Source organism: Nicotiana attenuata, chromosome 1 (assembly GCF_001879085.1).
Source record: "Nicotiana attenuata strain UT chromosome 1, NIATTr2, whole genome shotgun sequence".
Lineage (NCBI taxonomy): Eukaryota > Viridiplantae > Streptophyta > Magnoliopsida > Solanales > Solanaceae > Nicotiana > Nicotiana attenuata.
In genome coordinates this window covers 32,931,717-32,953,951 of record NC_031989.1, presented here as the reverse complement: position 1 = coordinate 32,953,951, position 22,235 = coordinate 32,931,717, and the positions used below count along the sequence as shown (strand labels likewise).

At 38.2% G+C, this 22,235-nt stretch overlaps 2 protein-coding genes across 2 annotated transcripts; both read right to left on the bottom strand.

The window, feature by feature from the left end:
* On the bottom strand, positions 2,480-3,403 carry LOC109240579 (putative late blight resistance protein homolog R1B-16). The gene is made up of 2 exons (XM_019407239.1): positions 2,958-3,403; positions 2,480-2,714 (listed from the first exon to the last, which is right to left on the bottom strand). The coding sequence occupies exons 1-2, from the start codon at positions 3,322-3,324 to the stop codon at positions 2,686-2,688; spliced, it is 396 nt and encodes a 131-aa protein (XP_019262784.1). The 5' UTR covers positions 3,325-3,403; the 3' UTR covers positions 2,480-2,685.
* On the bottom strand, positions 9,956-10,282 carry LOC109234686 (putative disease resistance RPP13-like protein 3). The gene has a single exon (XM_019400755.1). The coding sequence runs from the start codon at positions 10,280-10,282 to the stop codon at positions 9,956-9,958; it is 327 nt and encodes a 108-aa protein (XP_019256300.1).

Sequence of the window (22,235 nt, the reverse complement as noted above, 5' to 3'; positions counted from 1 at the left end):
GGAGTTAGTAAGTTACTAAATATAAAAGAGCAACAGACTAAAAAGAAAAGTAAGACATAACTTGAGACAAAAGGAGTAACTATCAAGGTGCACATTGCACACCGTGAATTTGTCACTGATCATATATGCAGTTGATATTATCGCATACATTAGTTACTGATGAGTTAATTAATTTGGTAAGATAGTTATTTTATCTATATGTAACCAAATTGATATATGGATAATTCTTGCAGATATTCGCATGCATACAGAAAATTTTTGCCTAAGTTATGGGGTGCCAATATACCCCCATCTTATCGTGTAGGTCCATCTCTAACTTCAATAGCATCTAATCAATAAAAATTAGTGCAATTCAAAGTTGAATATATCCTACGAATACAATTACCAGAAAAGGAAAATAAAAAATAAAGTGAGAAAAGAGAAGGATGAAAGAAAGAACATAGTGCTATTACAAACCCTATAATATAATTTGTATAGTAAAACAAAAAGGATAGGAAGAACTCTAATGAGCTAGCGTGAAATCATCAATTCTGAAGCCGTTTGGTAATTCCTTCTTGAGATATTGGAAAATAGAGCCACATATTACTCGAGGGAAGCATAGTCAATATTTTATGAATTAACTCAAATTCGCACCTGAGTAGATGTGTGGCCCTCTCTAACGTTTTAAATTTTCAAATGAAATGATCATGCACTTCATTAAACGCCTCTTTTAACATTTTTGTATGTATCTGCAAAGTGAAAGCAAACTCAATATATAAGTTGTTTCTTTAATTTCTTTTCAACGATACGACATCTAAATAATTCTTAGTATAAAACTGTTTAAAGTATGATGCGTAGCTAGTGTAACATGGAGTAATTAATCTGGAGAAGTATAAATACTTGAGGAGCAAAGAAAAGTAAAAAATAAAACCAGCAAGCTCAGTATATTAGCTAGTTTGATAGAGTTCGTTGCTTAAACAACGGAAAAGGTCCAAATATGCCCGTGAACTATGCGAAATAGGACAAATATGCCCGTCGTTATTAGTTTGGCCCAAATATGTCCAAACCGTCCAACAATTGTGCAAATTTGCCATTATTAGACGGAAACTATATTTTCTTTTCTTTTTTTAATTTACCGATACCAAACCCGACTTAAAAACAACCGATCCGACCCGACCCGACCCACCCTAATTCTAAAAGACCCAAAACATATGCTTCAGCTATACTGTATCGCCCAGCCCTAAACAGACTTCCCCACCCCTTTCCCTCTTCCGTCAGTCATCTTCTTCCTTCTATCTTCTTCTTCGGCCGTCCATCTTCAACAACAGGCCGTTCATCTTCTTCCTTCAGGAACAACTAATCAGCACTAGCTCGAAGAGAGTCAATAATCTCTGCAGTTTGACCATGGATCAAATTTGGGTAAGTAGTTTGGAATAGCTCCAAAGTTTGAATTAGAGAGTTCACTGCAGGATAGGCCATCACTCTCAGTAGTCAGATGGAGGGAAATTAACGCTTTCAAGATTAACTGTAAACTCTTCCAAAACTAATGCCAGATGGTTATCTTCGTCCACAGAGATCAAGAAACAATCACAAAAATTGAAAAGACTTCAGATTTCATGAATAAAAAACTTACAAATCCAGCTTTGGGAGTTGACTTCCATAAATGTGCATGGTGTCACAGTTGCCTGATCTTAATTAAAGTGTATTGCTAAAAATCACGTGTGGCGAGTAGAATAAACTTGAACATCCAGTGTCAAGTTGAAGGCTTCCGCTTTTGCTGATATTCTGTGTAAACTTAGAACATCCGAGATAAGCTATGTGGTAATGAACTAACTATATAATATGGATTTTAACACGAATTGTATTTCGATTTAATATGTCGCCATAGCTTTAGCCGAAAGCTGGAAAAGGAAGATGAAAGATCCAAAAAGATATATTTCTTCTCCTGGTTTATTAGAGTGTGAATAAGGAAAAGAACGATGGAACTAACTGGAGATCAGAGGCTAACAGTAGTTCATGCATATGTTATAAAGACAAAAACAGTTTCAGATTCCACTAAATGTTGAAGATTCCAGCAATCTCAGACATTGTTAATAATACCTCTCTGGATTCTCTTTAATAAGCTACTTAAAACAATAGTCACTTTTCAACTTTTCACTATGTTGTTATTGTAGAGCAACAAGACCTATAAAAACTAATTCAGAGAGTAGGGTGCAGAGCTCTTTTAAATCAATAGAAGAATATGAGAAGATGGCTGAACAAGCAGCTGCTTCATTGACATATAGACATTAGTTTAGCCTTCTTATTAGACTGGTCTTTGCATGCCCAACTACTAAGAAGACAGGATTACAACCAGACATTGTTTGGACAGATTTTGGGGGCTATTGAGAACTCCGATAATGTAAACCAAATGATAATATCTACTATCGAGCACTCTGTCTTTACTCTTATATTCATGAATATCAAACATAATATATTGAAGACTGACTGCCAATTCGGCCAAAATAAAAGAGTGGAAAAACCTCAAGAGAAAAAAGAGAGTTAAAATGTTAGAAGAGGAAGAAGGATGATAGGGAGAAAAACAGTCACTATTACAATCCTAAAATGTTATAGCAGTAAGAAGAGCATAGAGAGAAACCACTCTGATTTTAACTTGAAATCATGGACTGATATTGCTTCATGTTACTTGACGGAAGCAAAAGCGATTCAAATGCGTCTTTTATAAGTGTGATAATCTGCAAAGGAGAAGAGAAACCAATAACTCTTTTTCGTTTTCAACATTATTAATTAGCAAAGAAATCACATAATGCTTGGCAGAGAAACTAATAGTAAAAGTTTTAAAAGAACAGCATACTGTGAGAAATATAACCTGAGTATTATTTTGGAGAAACATATATATATACATCTGAGGAGCAAAGAAAAGTAAATAAGAAGCACTCTAAGTATTATTCTGACACAAATTGAAATTTGAAACTTACCATTATAGATGCCAGTATGAAGGCAATCATTCCCTACAACAGAAGATACTTCCTCTTGAATTTCTCTTGCTGATTTCTCAAGATTCCGCGAGCACATATATAACTCAATTGACTCCAAGGTGCAGATTTCTGCAAAGGCTAGAGGGATTCGCTTCAGATTCCAGATTTGATGGAGCACCAAGCGTCGAAGATTTGGGAAGTTAACACTGCTAGCCTCCCACTGCTTTATATCTGTGTTATCAACAAGTAGGAGAAACTTTAGCTGCTTGAACTGATCTTCATCATTTAGTTTCCATACTGAAGGCCTGAATTCGACCCGTCTGAGTTTGAGCACTTCCAGGTTTGGCAACTTCGCAAGAACTGCCATGTCTTCACACGAAAGCCTAGCACTGAATATGGTCAACCTCTTAAGAGATATTGGGAAAGAACAACTGTCCGCAAGGGGAGACGAGAGCTCCCACATCTCACAAGACAGGTAGAGCGATTCAAGTTTCTTTAAGTAGACAAGATTGAGTAGGCTGCCAGTTTTTCCCTCAAGACCATTGATGTCTTCTTGAATATTAGCAATCCTCAACTTCTTAAGATTAGTAAGCCAAGAAAGTGTTGGGAATAAACCCCCACACAAATAATATTCACGGTAATAAAAGCGGAATAATAATGTAGCACCGAGATACGGTAATTAACAAGAATAAAAGAGTAACAACGACACCAAGATTTTTACGTGGAAAACCCTTTTAATAAGGGAAAAACCACGGCCCCGAGAGGAGCAACTGATATCATTATAGTAAGGAATTTTACACTTTGTAGGTCCGAGTAAAATACTCCAAAGACCACTACAACACTCAAAAGAAATAACCCTCTTTTGATATTCCCACCTCACTACAATATCGCTCACTCTCTATTTTTCTCACAGACTATTTTCTTATACCCGGTCTTTGAAACCTCACTCTTTCTTTCTCTCTTTTGTTGGTGTTTAAAATGAGAGCCGAAGCTCTCCTTTTATAGGCAAAACACCGCCTACTACGTTTGACATATTTTATCTGCACGCCTGCTATATTTGACAGATGCAGAAAGAAAACGTGGGCTGTTGTGGGATGATGGCTGCAGGCTGCCAATTTTGAAAAAAGGAACCAACAAGGAAGAAAAAATCTTCCTTAATTAATGGGGATGGACCCCATAAATCTCCCCCTCCAGACCCATTCACCCGAAGGAGGTAGCACCGGAGATTCTAGTTTGAGCGCATGGCGACAAGTTCTTTGCAAAGCTCGAACTTGTCTCTTGGTACTACCTTGGTTAGCATATCCGCAGGATTTTCACTTGTGTGAATCTTTTTGACCTGTAAAGATTCGTTCTCCACCTGCTCACGAATCCAATGATATCTCACATCTATATGCTTTGTCCTTGCATGGTACATGGAATTCTTGCTCAAGTCTATTGCACTTTGACTGTCACAATAGACAACATACTCCTTCTGATGCAATCCAAGCTCTTGAAGGAACCGTTTGAGCCATATCATCTCCTTACCAGTTTCTGTAGCGGCAATGTACTCTGCTTCAGTTGTTGAAAGTGCAACACACTTCTGCAACTTAGACTGCCATGATATAGCTCCCCCTGAAAATGTAAACAAATATCCAGCAGTGGATTTTCTGTTGTCAATGTCACCTGCCATATCAGCATCTGTATAGCCCTTCAAGATTGGATCAGATCCTCCAAAGCACAAACAATCTCCCATGGTACCTCTCAGGTACTTAAGTATCCACTTGACTGCTTCCCAATGTTCTTTTCCTGGATTTTCAAGAAACCTGCTGACAACACCAACTGCGTGAGCAATATCAGGTCTACTGCATACCATTGCATACATTAAGCTTCCGACTGCTGAAGAATAAGGAACTTTAGCCATGTTCCCTTTCTCCTCCACTGTTGTAGGACACATCTTCTTGCTCAACTTTAGATGACCAGCAAGAGGTGTGCTGACTGGCTTAGCACTTTTCATGTTGAAGCGTTCCAGTACACGTTCAATGTACTTCTCCTGAGATAGCCACAACTTTCTGCTTGTTCGCTCTCGAACTATCTTCATCCCTAAAATTTGTTGTGCTGGGCCCAAGTCCTTCATATCAAATGACTTGGACAAATCTCTCTTCAACTTTGCGATCAGCTCTTTATCTTGTCCTACAATCAACATGTCATCCACATACAACAATAATATAATAAAGTTGTTATCAGAAAATCTTTTGAAGTATACACATGGATCAGAATATGTCTTTATGTAAGTTTGACTTTTCATGAATGAGTCAAACTTCTTGTACCACTGCCTTGGTGCCTGCTTCAACCCATAAAGACTCTTATTCAGTTTGCATACCATGTGTTTCCTTTCAGCTACTTCAAATCCTTCTGGCTGCTCCATATAAATCTCTTCTTCCAAATCTCCGTGAAGAAATGCAGTTTTCACGTCCAACTGCTCCACTTCAAGATCTAGGCTAGCTGCTAAGCTCAAAATTGTTCGAATAGAAGTCATTTTGACAACAGGTGAGAAAATTTCATCAAAATCAATACCTTTCTTCTGTTCGAAGGCTTTAACCACCAATCGAGCTTTGTATCTGACCAGCTTGCCATTTCCATCTTTCTTGAGTTTAAAGACCCATTTACATTTTAGTGGTCTTTTACCCTTTGGAAGTTCAGCCAGCTTGTACGTGCTATTTTTCTGTAGAGATTCCATCTCTTCTTGCATAGCTTTCATCCACTAGTTCTTTTCTGGATGGGACAGCACCTCTTTAAGACTTTCTGGCTCCCCCTCATCACTGATGAGGACATACTCTGTGGAAGGGTACCTGCATGACTCTACCCTTGGCCCCTCTGATCTCCTCAGAGGTTGGGGTTGTTCTTCTTCCTGAGTGGGGTGCTCCACTTCCTCGATACCTTCATCAAGTTGCTCCCCCTGCTCAATAACCTCACCAGGTTGCTCCCCCTGCTCGGCAACCTCGTCGGTCGTATTTTCTGCACTTGTGGGATTGTTAGAAGTAGAAGGAATAGTAACAAGGTTAGGAATTATACCATTCTTCGCCTTTTCTGACATATCAGCAGCAATTCCAACTTCACTTTCTCGGAAGACTACATCTCTGCTTCTGATGACCTTCTTCTTTACAGGATCCCACAATCTGTACCCAAACTCTTCATCTCCATATCCGATAAATATGCAGGGAACAGATTTATCATCCAGCTTTGTTCTCTGCTCTTTTGGTACATGTGCAAAAGCTCTGCAACCGAACACCTTCAGATGCGAGTAGGACACCTCCTTGTTGGTCCAAACTCTCTCTGGGATGTCAAACTCCAATGGAACTGATGGACTCCTATTGATCAGGTAACAGGCTGTTTGAACTGCTTCACCCCAGAATGACTTAGGCAGTTTAGCCATTCTGAGCATGCTTCTCACCTTCTCCACAATGGCGCGGTTCATCCTCTCGGCTACGCCATTGTGCTGTGGGGTTCCAGGAACTGTCTTTTCATGTCTGATCCCATGACTTGAACAATACTCTTCAAATTCCCTTGAAGTGTACTCCCCTCCATTGTCACTTCGGAGACGCTTTAGCTTTCGACCCGTCTCCCTTTCTACTAGAGCATGAAACTTCTGAAAAACTTGAAACACCTGATCTTTGGTTTTCAAAATATAAACCCATAATTTTCGTGAAGCATCATCAATAAAAGTAACAAAATATTTGTTACCGCCCATTGATTCAATTTCCATTGGGCCACAAACATCGGAATATACTAAATCAAGTATATTCAATTTTCTTTCAGACGATGTCTGAAATGAGACTCTATGCTGCTTACCAAATAAACAGTAGTCACAAGATTTTACCGTTGTACCTTTGGCATAAGAAATGAGTGATTTCTTGGCAAGAATCTGCAATCCCTTCTCGCTCATATGACCCATTCTTTTGTGCCACAAATCTGCAGAAATCTCATCTTGTGCCGCATTCAATTCATCTTGGCATATTTCTGCATTTGTCTTGTACAACGTGCCACGAGCAACTCCCTTTGCAATCACCAATGATCCTTTAGTGAGTCTCCACTTTTGATTTGCAAAATAGTTCTCGTATCCATCTCGGTCTAAAGCAATTCCCGAGATCAAGTTCATCCGCAAATCAGGTACATGCCGCACGTCCTTTAGAACCAATGTGCATCCGACATTTGTCTTGATACAAATGTCACCAATCCCCGCAATCTTTGAGTAACTTGTGTTACCCATTCTCACAGTGCAGAAATCACCTGCTACATATCTGCAAAAAAGATCTCTTACCGGTGTGGCATGGTAAGATGCCGCTGTGTCAACCACCCATTCCAACTCTGGACCTGATAGGTGCATGCATTCCTCTTCCTCATTTATAAAGAGGACAACATTATCATTGTTTTGCACCATGGCGGCTGTGTTGTCGTCATTCTTCTGGCCACTGGTTTCACCTTTGCCCTTCCTTGGATTTGGGCAATCTCTTTTGAAGTGACCTGGTTGATCACAGTTGTAGCAATTTCTGGCTCTTGATTTGGATCGGTTCTTTGACTTCCCACGAGCTCCGGATCTACCATAGTTGCTTGAACTCCTTTGATAACTCCTGCCTCTACCTTTTGTGATGAGAGCCTGTCCTTGATTTTCAGGCTTCTTTCTCATCTTCTCATTGAGTAGAAGAGCCGATGTGACACCTTTCAACTCAATAGTAGTCTTACCGTGCAGGATGGTTGTTGCCAAATTATCGTACGAAGATGGCAACGAGTTCAATAGCAATATGGCTTTATCTTCTTCCTCGATTTTCACTCCGAGGTTGGCAAGCTGTGTGATTAGTCCGTTAAAAATATTTAAATGTGACAAAAAATTCGTACCTTCACCCATGTGTAGGGCGTATAACTGCTTCTTCAGGTACAATTTATTTGTCAGCATTTTGGACATGTATAGGCTTTCCAACCTTGTCCAAATTCCACGTGCAGTGTCTTCATCAATGATGTTATTTACCACATCATCTGATAAGTGCAACCTGATTGCACTAGCAGCTCTTTCATCCAAGTCAGCCCAATCCTCAGCTTTCATGGTATCAGGCTTTTTGGCATCAGCATCTAGTACCTTGTGTAATCCTTGTTGGATGAGCAGATCCCTCATCCTTCTTCGCCATGTTGAGAAACCGTTATCTCCGTTGAATTTTGCTACCTCGTACTTTACTCCGGACATTTTTATTTTTCACCGAGTATAGTACTACCGACAGTGAATAGTATTTCAGGGAACAAGCAGAACCTGTGCTCTGATACCAGTTGTTGGGAATAAACCCCCACAGAAATAATATTCACGGTAATAAAAGCGGAATAATAATGTGGCACCGAGATACGGTAATTAACAAGAATAAAAGAGTAACAACGACACCAAGATTTTTACGTGGAAAACCCTTTTAATAAGGGAAAAACCACGGCCCCGAGAGGAGCAACTGATATCACTATAGTAAGGAATTTTACACTTTGTAGGTCCGAGTAAAATACTCCAAAGACCACTACAACACTCAAAAGAAATAACCCTCTTTTGATATTCCCACCTCACTACAATATCGCTCACTCTCTATTTTTCTCACAGATTATTTTCTTATACCCTGTCTGTGAAACCTCACTCTTTCTTTCTCTCTTTTGTTGGTGTTTAAAATGAGAGCCGAAGCTCTCCTTTTATAAGCAGAACACCGCCTACTACGCTTGACATATTTTATCTGCACGCCTGCCATATTTGACAGATGCAGAAAGAAAACGTGGGCTGCTGTGGGATGATGGCTGCAGGCTGCCAATTTTGAAAAAAGGAACGAACAAGGAAGAAAAAATCTTCCTTAATTAATGGGGATGGACGCCACACAAAGTACCTCCTTCGTACAGCTAGCAAAACAAAGATGCGAAAACTCCTGTAGATGTTGCAGACCCAAATCACTTTTACTGTCTACCACATTGGTGCTTGAAATACTTTGAGGATTGGGTAAATGAATGCAATGTTGAATATGGATGTACGTCAACTGCTTCATATTCCAGATATAGTCAGGTAAAGTTATAACTGCATCACACTTTAATTTATCATGCTTAAAAATAAAGGTTTGCAGATTATACAAATATGGAAGTGATTCAGTGAGATCATTGCCTCTACGAATCTCAAGAAAGCTGAATCTGATGTTAAGCGATGGCGGTACTTTAAAATAGCCCTAGGAATGGAAACCAACACTCTTAAAGCTTTGAATCCTGCAATTCTTCCAGTAAGTTGCTTGAAAATGTACAAGGACCGCACACCCTGTGATAAGTCTGAAAACTTTTCCAATGAGAAGTGAGCATGCAAACTAAACCGAGGAAACTTACAATTCTGTGTTGGGAAATTAGGAGCTCGATTAATATTCGTAATCACATTCAAAAACTTTTCTTTTCCAGCTTCATTCACGCTCAAATCCCGCAACAGATCATGCATACCGCATCATTCACGCTCTGACCATTGAGCTTCCTCCTTGTGACCATTACTAAATTTCTACTAGCCAGATCTTCCAAACAATCCTCTGCTACTTCTTCCAGGCTTCTTAACTTATTACTCTTTAGAATCCCCTCCGCAACCCACAATTGGATCAATCTCCAAGCATCAATCTCATGATCCTCGGGGAATGTTCCTAAATGGAGGAAACAAGGTTTCAAGTGAATAGGCAGGTGATAGTAACTCATAGCAAGTACTGCTAGGCATTTATCCGGATAACTTGTAACAACATTATTCAGATTTTTAGCTACAGTCGCCCAGCTTTCTTTCGTCATGCCAACTTTTGAGAGATGCCCTGCAACCACCAGAATTGCTAAAGGGAGTCCTTGACATTTTCCTACTATTTTCTTCCCAATTTCCTCCAATTCAGAAGGACAAGTTCCCCGAGTAACTTATCGCAAAGCTGTCATTTAAACTCAACGGCATCATTTCATGAGGAGGAATATCAGAGTTAACATACTCAGCTACGTCTTTAAGCCTCGTAGTCAAAATGATTCCTCCCGTTTTTGTCATTGGGAAGAGTTCTTGCCATCACATCCCAAATTTTTGTACTCCAAACATCATCAATGACAATAAGATACTTCCGACCCTTCAGTGCTCTATATGCCTTCTCCATTAACTGGTCGTCACTCATATCTTGAAACTTATTCCCTGCAACAGAACATACAAGGCTTAGCAGCACTTCTCTCAAGTGATATTCCTGAGATATTGTAACCCACACTTGGATGTCAAAACGAGACATGATTGAAAGATGATCCTGAGCTTTTTTGGCAAGCGTTGTTTTCCCACATCCGCCCATCCCTAATATAGGAATAACTTCCCGCTCAGAAGCTGATCCAAGTAGACGATTAGTAATCTCTGTCAAGGCATATCATCCAAACCCACCGTAGCTTCCTGTGGAAGGACAATAGAATCACGCTGAAGAATCTCCTGGTTTGACAAATTGATCCTGTCTAGTGCTAGGGCCATGGGCATTAGCATTGATCGTGGAGGTGCTACTCTCAATAACCCGGGCCAAGTCTTTCCTTATTGCATCAATATTGTCTATAGCTTGAGGCAAGTCTCGAAGTAGAACCCTAGCCTCATCTTGAATAGTCCATTTGGCCCCATTATTCTTCTCTTTTTGCTGATTGTAGCGCTCTCTCAAAATTCGAACAATATTTGATTCAAACAAATCTTCAGCACGTTGCACCGCAGCTCTCATCCCTCCCTCCAAATCCTTGATTTTTTCATATTCATGTTTCTGATGGCTAGAGTTGTCAAGAATTCTTTGGAAATACTCAGCATTAGCATGCAAGGAGTCAACCATCTCTGCAACTTGACCATTGATCATAGCTGGGTAAGTCCTCTGGAATAGCTCCAAAGTTTGAATTAGAGAGTTAACGGCAGCATAAGCCATTACTCTCAACAACTCACGGATCTGCCAAGGTTTATTATCTCTAGCACTTTTCAGATCAGGGCTAAGTATAGTAACACCAACACAAGGATTAATTGAGCAATGTGAAGAACCACAGGGTTCACACGAATGACATCAAGATGCCACCAAAGGTATGCTTAAGCACAACTAGAAAGAATATTGACAAAACCTCCAAATAGAATTCTACCCGAAACAGACCCATTTTCGAAAAAATATATCAAGAATTTTTTTAAGTCTATGTTTACGGAGAATGGATCTAATTGGAGATCCCAAAAACCATAGGAGGAATTCAATTTCGTCACCACACATATGTGGATAACGACACTTGAACAAAGAAATACTAAAATCTACTACCTTAATTCCTTCATATGTTTTACTATAAATAAAATGTGTAAACTCACAGCAAATAAATGACAAGGCACGCCGGAGTGGAGATGCAGAGGGAGAAGAAAAGAGTTGAGAGAAGACTACTGTCTTTGCTTGACTAACATATAGAAAAGTAAACGCATGGCCGCATGGATATGTTAATTTCGTGTATTACTAGTGTATTATTTTAACAACCGAAAAGGTTCATCCAACTTTAAAAAATGGCCTGCCATTCGTCAAAAGTTTGATATATTCGTGTCACTAACGTTATACTATTGGATCATATATGTCATTTTTCACTAATAGAACCCTACTAATATCAAATTTTGTTACGTTGCATCATCTAAACCCTTCATCACTTACCATCCCCTTCCCCTTTAAGCCCCTTTACGGGTGGCATATATGAGCCTTTTCATTAAGCTCAGTAGCATATGTGAGCTTTTTCATTAATTCTTATATTATATACTTTCTTGGGTAACAAATTTTGTTTATCATTCGATGCATGACATCCAACCTTTTAGAATCATAATTCTATATAAAACCTCCATTCTTTCTAATTTTATGTAATACTTATATTTTTATTTAACAAACTTATACTGACAAGTTTGTCCCTTATATTATGACATTATTATTTTATATGGAAAACTATACTCTCTTATTTAATTAATTGGATTATGAATCTAATCCTATTTTACATCATTCAAATATTTTTCATACCTTAGCTCTTAAAAAGATTTAAAAACACATTAGTTTTTTTTAAAGACAAACAAGCTTAAAAGAGAGTACATTACTGCCTAAAACCGTTCAGAAATACCGACCGAAATCGGTCGGAAACTTGAAAGACCGACCGATTTCCGACCGACTTTAATCCGTCGAAATTAGGATGGCCGGTAAAAAATAGCGACCGAAGTCGGTCGCAATTTTCAACCGATTTTGGTCGGTAAATTAATTTTCACAAACGACCCAAAAAGAAATAATCCGCCGAAAAAGCCGATCGATATCGGTCGGTATTTTCCGACCAAATCAGTTGGTATTTTTAATTATGTAATTAAAAAATGCACCGTCTGGTACTCAAACCAGGGTCCGTTAAAGTGCCATGGTTAAAGTGCTGAGGGAGAATTACACAAAAATACAGTCCACCTATATACATTGCAGCAGAATAATCCAGTTACAACTTTGCAAATCTGTAGCCCATTAACAATAGGCCAAAGTTTGAAAAATTAGCATTTTTTTCTTCTTTTTTTTATTCTTCTTCCCCAAGTTTGTATATATTCCTATTCCAGCTACAAAAAATTCAAATTCATGTATAATGCAACTTGAAAACCATAAATTTTCTTCTTTTCCAAGTTCCAAATAGCATAAATAAAAAAATAAAAATTAAAAAAATTATTGCATGTTCATGATTTTGCAAATAAATCAACAAGAAAAGTCGATTTATACATAGATTGAACATATGAAATTTTAATTTTAGATTTAACTACACATGTGCATTACATGTATAATGTGACGACCCAAAGGGTCATCATCGGATTTCTCCCTTTTTCTGTGCTTCCGAGGCCTTGAAAACCTCATTTTTTTTGCTTGCCTCGATTTGTGTACGCAGTCCGGGAGCGTAGCCGGAAAGCTTATATGTTAAATTCTGTGAAAAATTTCAAAATGTGGCTTTAAAATGATTAAAGTTGACTTTGGTCAACATTTTTGGTAAACGGACCCGGACCCGTGATTTGGCGGTCCCGGAGGGTCCGTAGAAAAATATGAAATTCGGGCATATGCCCGGAGTCGAATTTCGAGGTCGAGAGCCCGAGAAATAAATTTTTCTGTGAAATTGTTTTTTCTGAAATCATTAAGGAAAATGGAAATGAAAATTGATTAAAAGACTATGGTATCGGGCTCGTATTTTGGTTCCGACGCCCGGTACAAGTCTTAAATAGGTGTTAAGCGCTCTCTGTAAAGTTTGGTCGAAATCGGATGTCATTTGACGTGTTTCAGACCTAAATATCTAAAATTTGAAGTTATGAAGTTTGAAATGAAAATGATGATCTTGAGGCTTGATTCAATGATTTTTGATGTTATTTTGGCGATTTGATCGCTCGAGTAAGTTCGTAGGATGTTATTGAGTTAGTGTGTGTGATAGGTTAGGAGCCCCGAGGGCTCGGGAGTGAATTGGAGGTGGTTCGGGGTGTTTTTTACACTTAGGAAAGGATCAGATTTTGCTGCATTTTTACACAGGCATTTTGTTCTTCGCGAACGCGGCCTCAGGCTCGCGTTCGCAGTGCCTTGGTATTCCCCTCTTACGCGTTCGCGTCCTACTTCACGCGATTGCGTAGTTCTAATTCCCCCTCCTTCGCGTTCGCATCATCATTATCGCGAACGCGTAGCTTTACCAGCTTCCTCAACGCATTCGCGTGGCCCCTCACGCGTTCGCGTATAACAGTCCCTGGACCCCCTCCCCCCCCCCCCAACATTTTCTTCTACGCGTTCGCATTCTATTTCACGCGTTCGCGATGAAGTGTCGAGTTTACCTTCGCGAACGCGGCCCCTTTCCCGCGAACGCGAAGGGCAATTTTGCCCAGCGAATTCTTAAGTTAAAAACAGAACAGTAGCTCGGAATTTAATAAAAATACACGAACTCCTTTCTTCTCCAAGCTCTTAGGCGTCCATTGAAGCTCCCTTTCATCAAAACTTCTTGGGTAAGCATTGTTCAACTTGTTTTCTTCAATTTCCTCTATTAATTACTAAATTCCTAGCCCAAAATCATGGAATCAAAGTAGAAATTAGGGGTTTTGGGTAGAGTTAGGGTTTTGAGATTTTGGGTGATTCAACCTCAATTTGGGGTCGAATCTTAAAACAAATTATATATTTGAACTTGTGGGGTTATAGGTGATTGGGTTTTGGTCCGAGCCTCGTGTTTGGACCATGTGGGACCGGTGTCAAATTTTGATATTTTTGGGAGAATGCTAGGGACTTCATTTCTAGGCTATGGAATTTTGTTTTTGAGTCTTTATTGATATTATTGAATTGATTATGCCTAGATATCGTTGTTTCGGAGTCGGATTGTAGAGGAAAGGCGGTATTTGAGGATTGATTGCTATTCTTTGGACCGAGGTAAGTGTTTGGTCTAACCCTAGCTTGAGGGAATAGGAGTAGAGTCTTATTTGTTAATTGCTATTTGTCGAGTACGGTGTATAGGTATGGTGACGAGTATCTATACACTGGTGTCGAGCATGACCGTGAGTCCTAATTTGCTAAATTGTCGAATTGGTAATTGTTATTTATGAGGAATTGGTTGGAAATCTTTAACATTGAGCCAGTAATTGTAGAGACTAAGTGTGGATTTAATTGTGTTAAGTAGAGATTGATTGAGTTTTGTTATAGCTAGATCCCCCTTGCCGGGATAGTTTATTATATTATCTTGTTCCCTTGCCGGGATAGCTTATTATAACATCTTTCTCCCTTGCCGGGATTATATTGTGTATTGTGCTGAAAGAAATGGGATCGTGTGGCACGCCGACCACGAGATATTATGAAATGGGATCGTGTGGCACGCCGACCACGAGACATTATGAAATGGGAGCGAGTGGTACGCCTACCACATGATATTATGAAATGGGAGCGAGTGGTACGCCTACCACGTGATATTATGAAATGGAAGCGAGTGGTACGCCTACCACATGATATTATGAAATGGGAGCGAGTGGTACGCCTACCACGTGATATTATGAAATGGGAGCGAGTGGTACGCCTACCACGTGATATTATGAAATGGGATCGAGTGGTACGCCTACCACGTGATATGAGGAAATGGGATCGTGTTGCACGCCTGCAACGAGAGGAAATTGAAATAAGTGAAAGTGGTCTGTTTTCCCTTATTCTGTGTTAGAAGCGATCAAATGTAGTTTCTTTTGTTATCCCTGATATTCTGTTTTATCTGCTACCCCATAAGCATGTTCCCTCCCCCAGCTTTAATTGTTTACTTTCCGCTATTACTTTGTTGTACTTGTATATATATATATCTGCACAGGTTTAATTGGTAGTCTGGTCTAGCCTCGTCACTACTTCGCTAGGGTTAGGCCAGGCACTTACCAGCACATGGGGTCGGTTGTGCTGATGCTACACTCTGTGCATCTTTTTGCACAGATCCAGGTGTTGGAGCAGCATTTGAGTAGCAGTAGCATTCTGGGAGCGAGCTTTCAGTCCAGGGACATTCAAGGTAGCCTTGCTGACGTCCGCAGGCCCGGAGTCCCTTCTATCTTATTCAGTTTGTTATCATTTGTACCGAAGCAGACAGTGTTATGTTTCATTCAAACCTTGTATTTAGTATTCTCTAGACGTTCGTGAGTATTGTGACACCAGTCTTGGGTAGAGGATTTTGTTAAACTTCCGCATTTCCTTCAGTTAATTATATTTGAGACTTCCGCTTTATCATATTATGCTTTGTTTTCATTAAATGGACGATAATTGCTAAAAGAAGTAAATTAAGTTGGCTTGCCTAGCTCCTATTAGTAGGCGCCATCACGACTCCCGAGGGTGGGACATCCGGGTCGTGACATATAATGATGTATAACTTTGTATATACTTGTATATACAATCTCTAATAATGTATATATACAAAATTAGACAAAGAAGAAGAAAAGAAGAAAGTGTCAAACATCCATGGATGCCTATTATACACGTAAAATGTACATACACACATATACATTAAAAATATATCTAATTTATACAATATTATACGCATATATACAGACTTATAGATATTTATACAATATTGTATAAGTGTGTATAAACACTGCCTATACAAGTTTACACCAAAAAAGACCTTTGTCCATCACCACATTACAGTTTTCGGTGGTTGCTGGTGTTGAATTTTCCCGGCGAGGTTTTGGCATTAAAATATGGGATTCACCAGTAGCGAAGGATGAAACAAAAACTAAGAGAAATAAGAAAATATGAGACGAGGTCGCCGGAGATGATCTTTTAGACAAGATCTGATAGTTTTAGGCCAGATCTGATAGTTTTTGGATTGATATGCCAAATTTTATTGTGGTTCCTTAACCTATTTTTGTCAATTAACTCAAAAAACGAAATCTAATTGACATAGAATGCGAGGATTATCACGAGTATGTACAAAAAAATCTGTAATTTTTAGGGAGAACGAAGAGAGAGGCGCGTGAAGAGAGATTGAGTATGCTGGGAAAGAAGAAAGAAGAAAAGAAAAAAAACTAGAAGTATGTCTTTAATAGTGGGCTAAAGACTGAAAAGTTTCTTTCAAATTATATATAACCTGGACCAAACCGGGTAAAGGCTCAAACCTAGGCCATTTTTAGTTGGGTTGTTGTGCCAAGTGATTAAAGACGTAATTCTTTCAAGTGCTGAAGCCCCACATAAAAGATGCAGTATCGACCCTCATTAGATGCACATACCAGTTTACTACCCTTTGTCCCTTCTTTTTAAATGTAATTCTAATTATTTTCTCTTCTTATCCATCTAATATTAGTTTTTTCTTGATTTTCAAATTCTTTTAGAATGATAGCATCGATAGACATAATATTAATCTAGTTAAGTGTAAATAAAAGAGTGTATTTGCTAATTTAATATTTTATTTTATATTTTAATCGCATTGTTCAATAGAGTTTGAATCAAGAAAATCAAATTGAATTGCACAAAACTATTCGTGTTTAGTAATCGCGTATTCATTTACGCATTCGAATCGAACCAAACTAAATTAGTCCAAAACGGATTGAACCGACTAAATATACACGATAATTTAATTTCCTTCACTAGTAATAAGTTTGCATCGAATACATCGGCACACGTGGTCATTAATTTCTGGATCTGCCTTTGATTAATGAGGTATATTTGTGTATGGAAAGTACATTTTAGTGTGTGAATTATGAGTATATATGTATTTTCATGGTGAAATTTGGAGTATTGCAGTGCTTGGGACATGGTGATGGCTTGGGAAAATGACATAAAATTTGCTTAGGAAAAAAAAACACGATGGATTTAAGAGAGAGTACACTAATAAGGTGTGTCTGGTATGACAAGTATATATGAGTGTGTGAATTAAGAGTATGTATGTATTTTTATGGTGAAATTTGGGGTGTTACAATAGTTAGAACGTAGTTGTGGCTTGGGAAAAGGCTCAAATATACTGTTGAATTTAATGAAAAGACTCAAATATGCCACTGAACTTAACGAAAAGGCTCATAGTATATGATACTCGTAAAGGGGGGCTGAGAGGGGAGGAGGTGGTAGATGATGAATGGTTTAGATAATGCCATGTGGCAAAATCTTGTAGTAGTGAGGTTCTGTTAGTGAAAAATGGCATATATGAGCCAATAGTATAACATTAGTAGCATGGTATATCCAACTTTTAACGGATAGCACAGATAGGCCATTCTTAAAGTTCGATGGCAAATATGAACGTTTTTCGTTTTAACAAATTAGTGTTACCACTTACCACTAGAGTTGATTCTCTTTTCTTTTCATTTTACATACACCTTTGTCACGACCAAACCGAAGGGTCACGACGGTCCGGTGCCTTACTCAACCGAGTACTAGCGTAACATATCTTACTTATCGTAATGTCATTAGTAATTGGGCAACATGGTCACAACTCGTAATGTATAACTATAAGTAGGAAAGCACTGTATCAATGAACCATCTTTCTTTAAACATGAATACATATGGGCCGTCAAGGCCTCTGACATACTGTACAAAATGAAACTCTGTCTACGAAGCCTCTAAGAGTATTAGATGGGACAGGGTACCGGCATACTCATATATCTGTAGCAAAATTCTGACACGATGATTCATAGACTCGGCTGCACTCCGAATGAGGTGGAGTCTTACCGATCCTTCGCTAAATGCTAACCTCATCTACTATGAGGGCTCGGCAAACTGATTGTCTATACTTGCAGTCATGAATACAGCGCCCCCAACAAAAGGACGTCAGTACGAATAGTGTACCGAGTATGTAAGGCACATAAATAAGTATTAAAAGACATAGAAGAAACATGGAGTAAATGACTCACCCTTTACGTCTGGATAACTCTATAAATAATGAAATACTTATAGTGTCATGCATACGCATATGAATTTCATGTCGTGCATAGGTACATGTGTTCATAACATCATCAAGCCCCTAAGGGCATCCCATCATATCATCTCGGCTACTGTGGCAAAATCATCAACGTATACCAGCTAATCAGGTGGTGGTGCGTATATAACGACGTAACCTTTTTCCATATCCCATATACATATATATATGCATATATAACGTCATCTGGTCATGGGTCAATGTACATGCATAAATGAATGCAATGCATGAGAAGTACGTCAATAAAATCTCTCGGAATGTCATATGACCATTATGCCTTTGAGTAATATCATGAAGTAAACTTTTTTCAACTTATGTATTTTTCTAAGACCCGTGAACAGAAGATGTAATAATAAGACACATGAGAATTCAAGAACATAGGCACCTCTAATACTTTTATGAATAGAGTCATTTATGGAAGTTGTACATTTGCTCGTTTCGTTTGTATTGTATAGATCATTCCAAAAGGAAAGAATGGATAGCCTTAACATACCTGGACGGATTCTCTTGATAATTCCTCTAACACACATCTTTTGCGACGAAACACGTAACGACAGATCGAAATAGGGGACAATCCGTATGATATTCTTGAGAAAGATTGCACCGTAATCCCTTAGAATCGCAAATCCCACATTGCTATAGTATTAAATAGCCTTCGTATGAAACATTTGAAGCTATTACATTGCTATTTCAAATCAACATCTTTGCTAAAGCTTTCTCTCTTAAATTAGTAGAGGTGAACCATTCATTTTGGTGAATAAGAGAGGTTATTTTTAACCTTTAGGTGTGGGCCTCACTAGGATGACTAACCCTTGCCTATAGGACCCTAATTAGGCCACCTTACCATAATAACTTAGGAGTCATTAACTTGGATGGCTTGCTGCCACGTTGAGGGGGGGGGGGGAGGGGGTTAGTTTTATCCAAATTATTTTAATTAATTATCATTTTCTTAATTAACTTGGTAATTCTTCACTAATCCAATAATTAACTAATTTATCACATAATTAAGAATTATCTCAAATTACTTAAAATACTACTCACTTTTATCACACTTTATACATCTTACTATCATGGTCATATGGTACCTTATATGGCACCAGTCCATAAATACCGGGTATTATAGCTCGGACCGTGTTTTATCCCAAATTGGCAAACTTCGACGAAACTCACTTTTTTTATTCGCTTACCCTTTCACCTTCACAAATTTACTTATCGCTTGTTTGAAATAGCATAATACTTATAATATCAAAATAATCTCATTCCCAAACTCACGTCAATTAATTTACGAAGAAACTTTGACATACGGAAATGCGGAATGTAACATCTTATTTCCGAGATTTTATCAACTTACTTAAGGCGTACTTTCACGGACGAAAATATGGGGTGTAATATCATTCCCCCCGTTGGAACATTCGTCCTCGAATGGTGACTGATGCACTTATCATTCTCATAACCCATGGCTCTTGCGAATATTTTAGTACTTTCCTTGCCATCTCTGTTCTGTGAGTAGATCCAAAGGCCTGAGCATTCCCCCCTTTAGGCCTCTTTCTCACACCACGGTGTGCGGTCGGAATTCTTCCAATCTCGTAACTTTTGCTACCTTTTATTATGCAGCCTGTACGACTCTAACCTTGTAACTGCGCCTATGCGATTCTTCCCTCCTTTTTTTCCTCCAGTTTTTAGCCAATCTCTAGGCCTCACTTTATAAACATATACAAAGCTTGACAAGATGTCCCTCTGGGCATCTATAGGTATACTGAAGTTCTTCGCTCGGTACTTTGTCGAACTTACGAATATTGTTATATCTTATTTCATAGACCCGGTTATTTATCCGCATGACTTTACTGCATCTAGGTAGGTCATACTATACCATAGCTCTTACTTCGATTTACCGTTACTGAGATCTGCTACCAAACTCCAGGTTATACTCGTTGTTTATCCTATATGTATAAATCTAAATCCTTTAATGCTTCTTCCTTACCGTTCATCTTAAGAATGATTGCATAATCTCATCTCATACTTTGTAACTTTTATCCATCCATTGTTGATTCACCTCAATGTTGATCTGCAATCTACTACTGATAACTTGAAACCTCTTATGTAATACATTGTCACTAGGGCTCACGTCTCATCGGGGATATCTGAAGTGATTAGACTGATCCACCTGGGGACGATACTATACTTCCATAACCGTATTTCATAGCATCCCAATGTGATTCACTTACGTGGGTATTTTAGTGCTGTATAATTCTTGAAATCCCTTTTTTTCCAAATTATTACTCAATCGAAGGTGTTATAACCCATTTTAACACGGGTCAAACTAGAGTATAACATATTGGTAATTCTGAAGGTTTAGTTTATTAAAGAGAGTCGCCACCTAATTATTTTAACGGTGAATTAGGACACCAATTTTAACTAAGTAGTGCTTAAAGTTAACTCTGTTTTTATGGTCTGGTTAGCTTAAGATTATGTGTAAGGGTTCTAAATAATCCTATAGGGAAGGTTGTTAAAGCACCCTATATGATCCGTTAATAGCGATTAACCAGCCAAACTTAAGTTAATTAATTTTCAAAAAATTAAGTAGCAATATGTGTGTGTATTAAAAAATGTTTGTCAATTGAAATTAAAAACATTGTGCAGTAACGTTATGAAATGAGTCTTTCAAAATTGTATTGTATACGTTCATAATTGAAAAAGAAAATTACTTATTTGAAAGTCAAACAATAAAAAAAAGTTTGGATTTAACTTCTAGGAAAATGTTTAAACTCCACAGTGCCTTGACAAACCCAACAATTAAACTCGTTCTTCAAAGGTTATGACTTACGAAAATAATTTTCATAAATATACTTTAGAAATCATTCTGCTGGACTTAAAAATCTCGTGTTTACGAAAGCTTAACACAAGGCCATTAGAAAATAATGTGATGAAAGGTTTTGAGACGTTACTTTAAAAATTGATTCTAAGTTCTTATACTACGCGCTAAGTTTATGTGATTGAGATGGTATCAAATCAATAATAAAGGTAAAGATTCTGCATACTTAAACAACTATGCTAGCACGAAATTTTTAAAAAATATAATCCCAGAAATTTGATATAAACTCAAATCACACAAGTAAAGGTCAAATAGCATGAATGATAAAGGGAAAGAAAAGAAAGACGCCATAGGCGTCTCCAAGCGTTTCGCTTGTTTTTCTCGCTATTCGGTGCTCTAATGAAGATGGTATGCAATGACTCCATGTGGTGGTGGCAACTTGAGTCTCTACGAGACTTCCACTAAAGAGTCTTGAATTAAGACTCCATTTGCTCCAAAGTGTACATGCAAAGAAAGAGAAAAATAAAGAATTAGCAAAATAACTTAAAGAGTTTAATTAACATGTGCAAGGATAAGCAGGACTGGAGAGTGGAACTTGATTCTTAATAGCATATCAAGAAAAAGGTCGTAGTTTCAAATTACTTTCTGAAATTCCAGCCATACTTCTTGTCGAAATGCAGGAAGTAATTGTTTCCAGCTATTTAGATTAGTAGCAACTCTTAAGGGCATGACTGAAATATGAACTTTCCATGATAATCACACATCAAAATGGATATATTTCATCAAGTTAACATGTTTATACTAAGATTCATATCACTGATTCAAGCACATCCTCTAATGAAGCATTCAAGTGGACGTTTTCTAATTTCTCATTTAAAATTTAAGATGGAGCAATTACAAGTTAAGTAGGGTACCCTAAGGCATGCTTCACTGAGTAAGTAAATAAATCTTTTATGATGAAAAGGTGAGTGAATAAATCTTGAGATGCAGTATTTAGTATGCCATAATTAGAAGCATCTCTACTACATTGTGACAGAGAAGGTATCAAGGATAGTAGT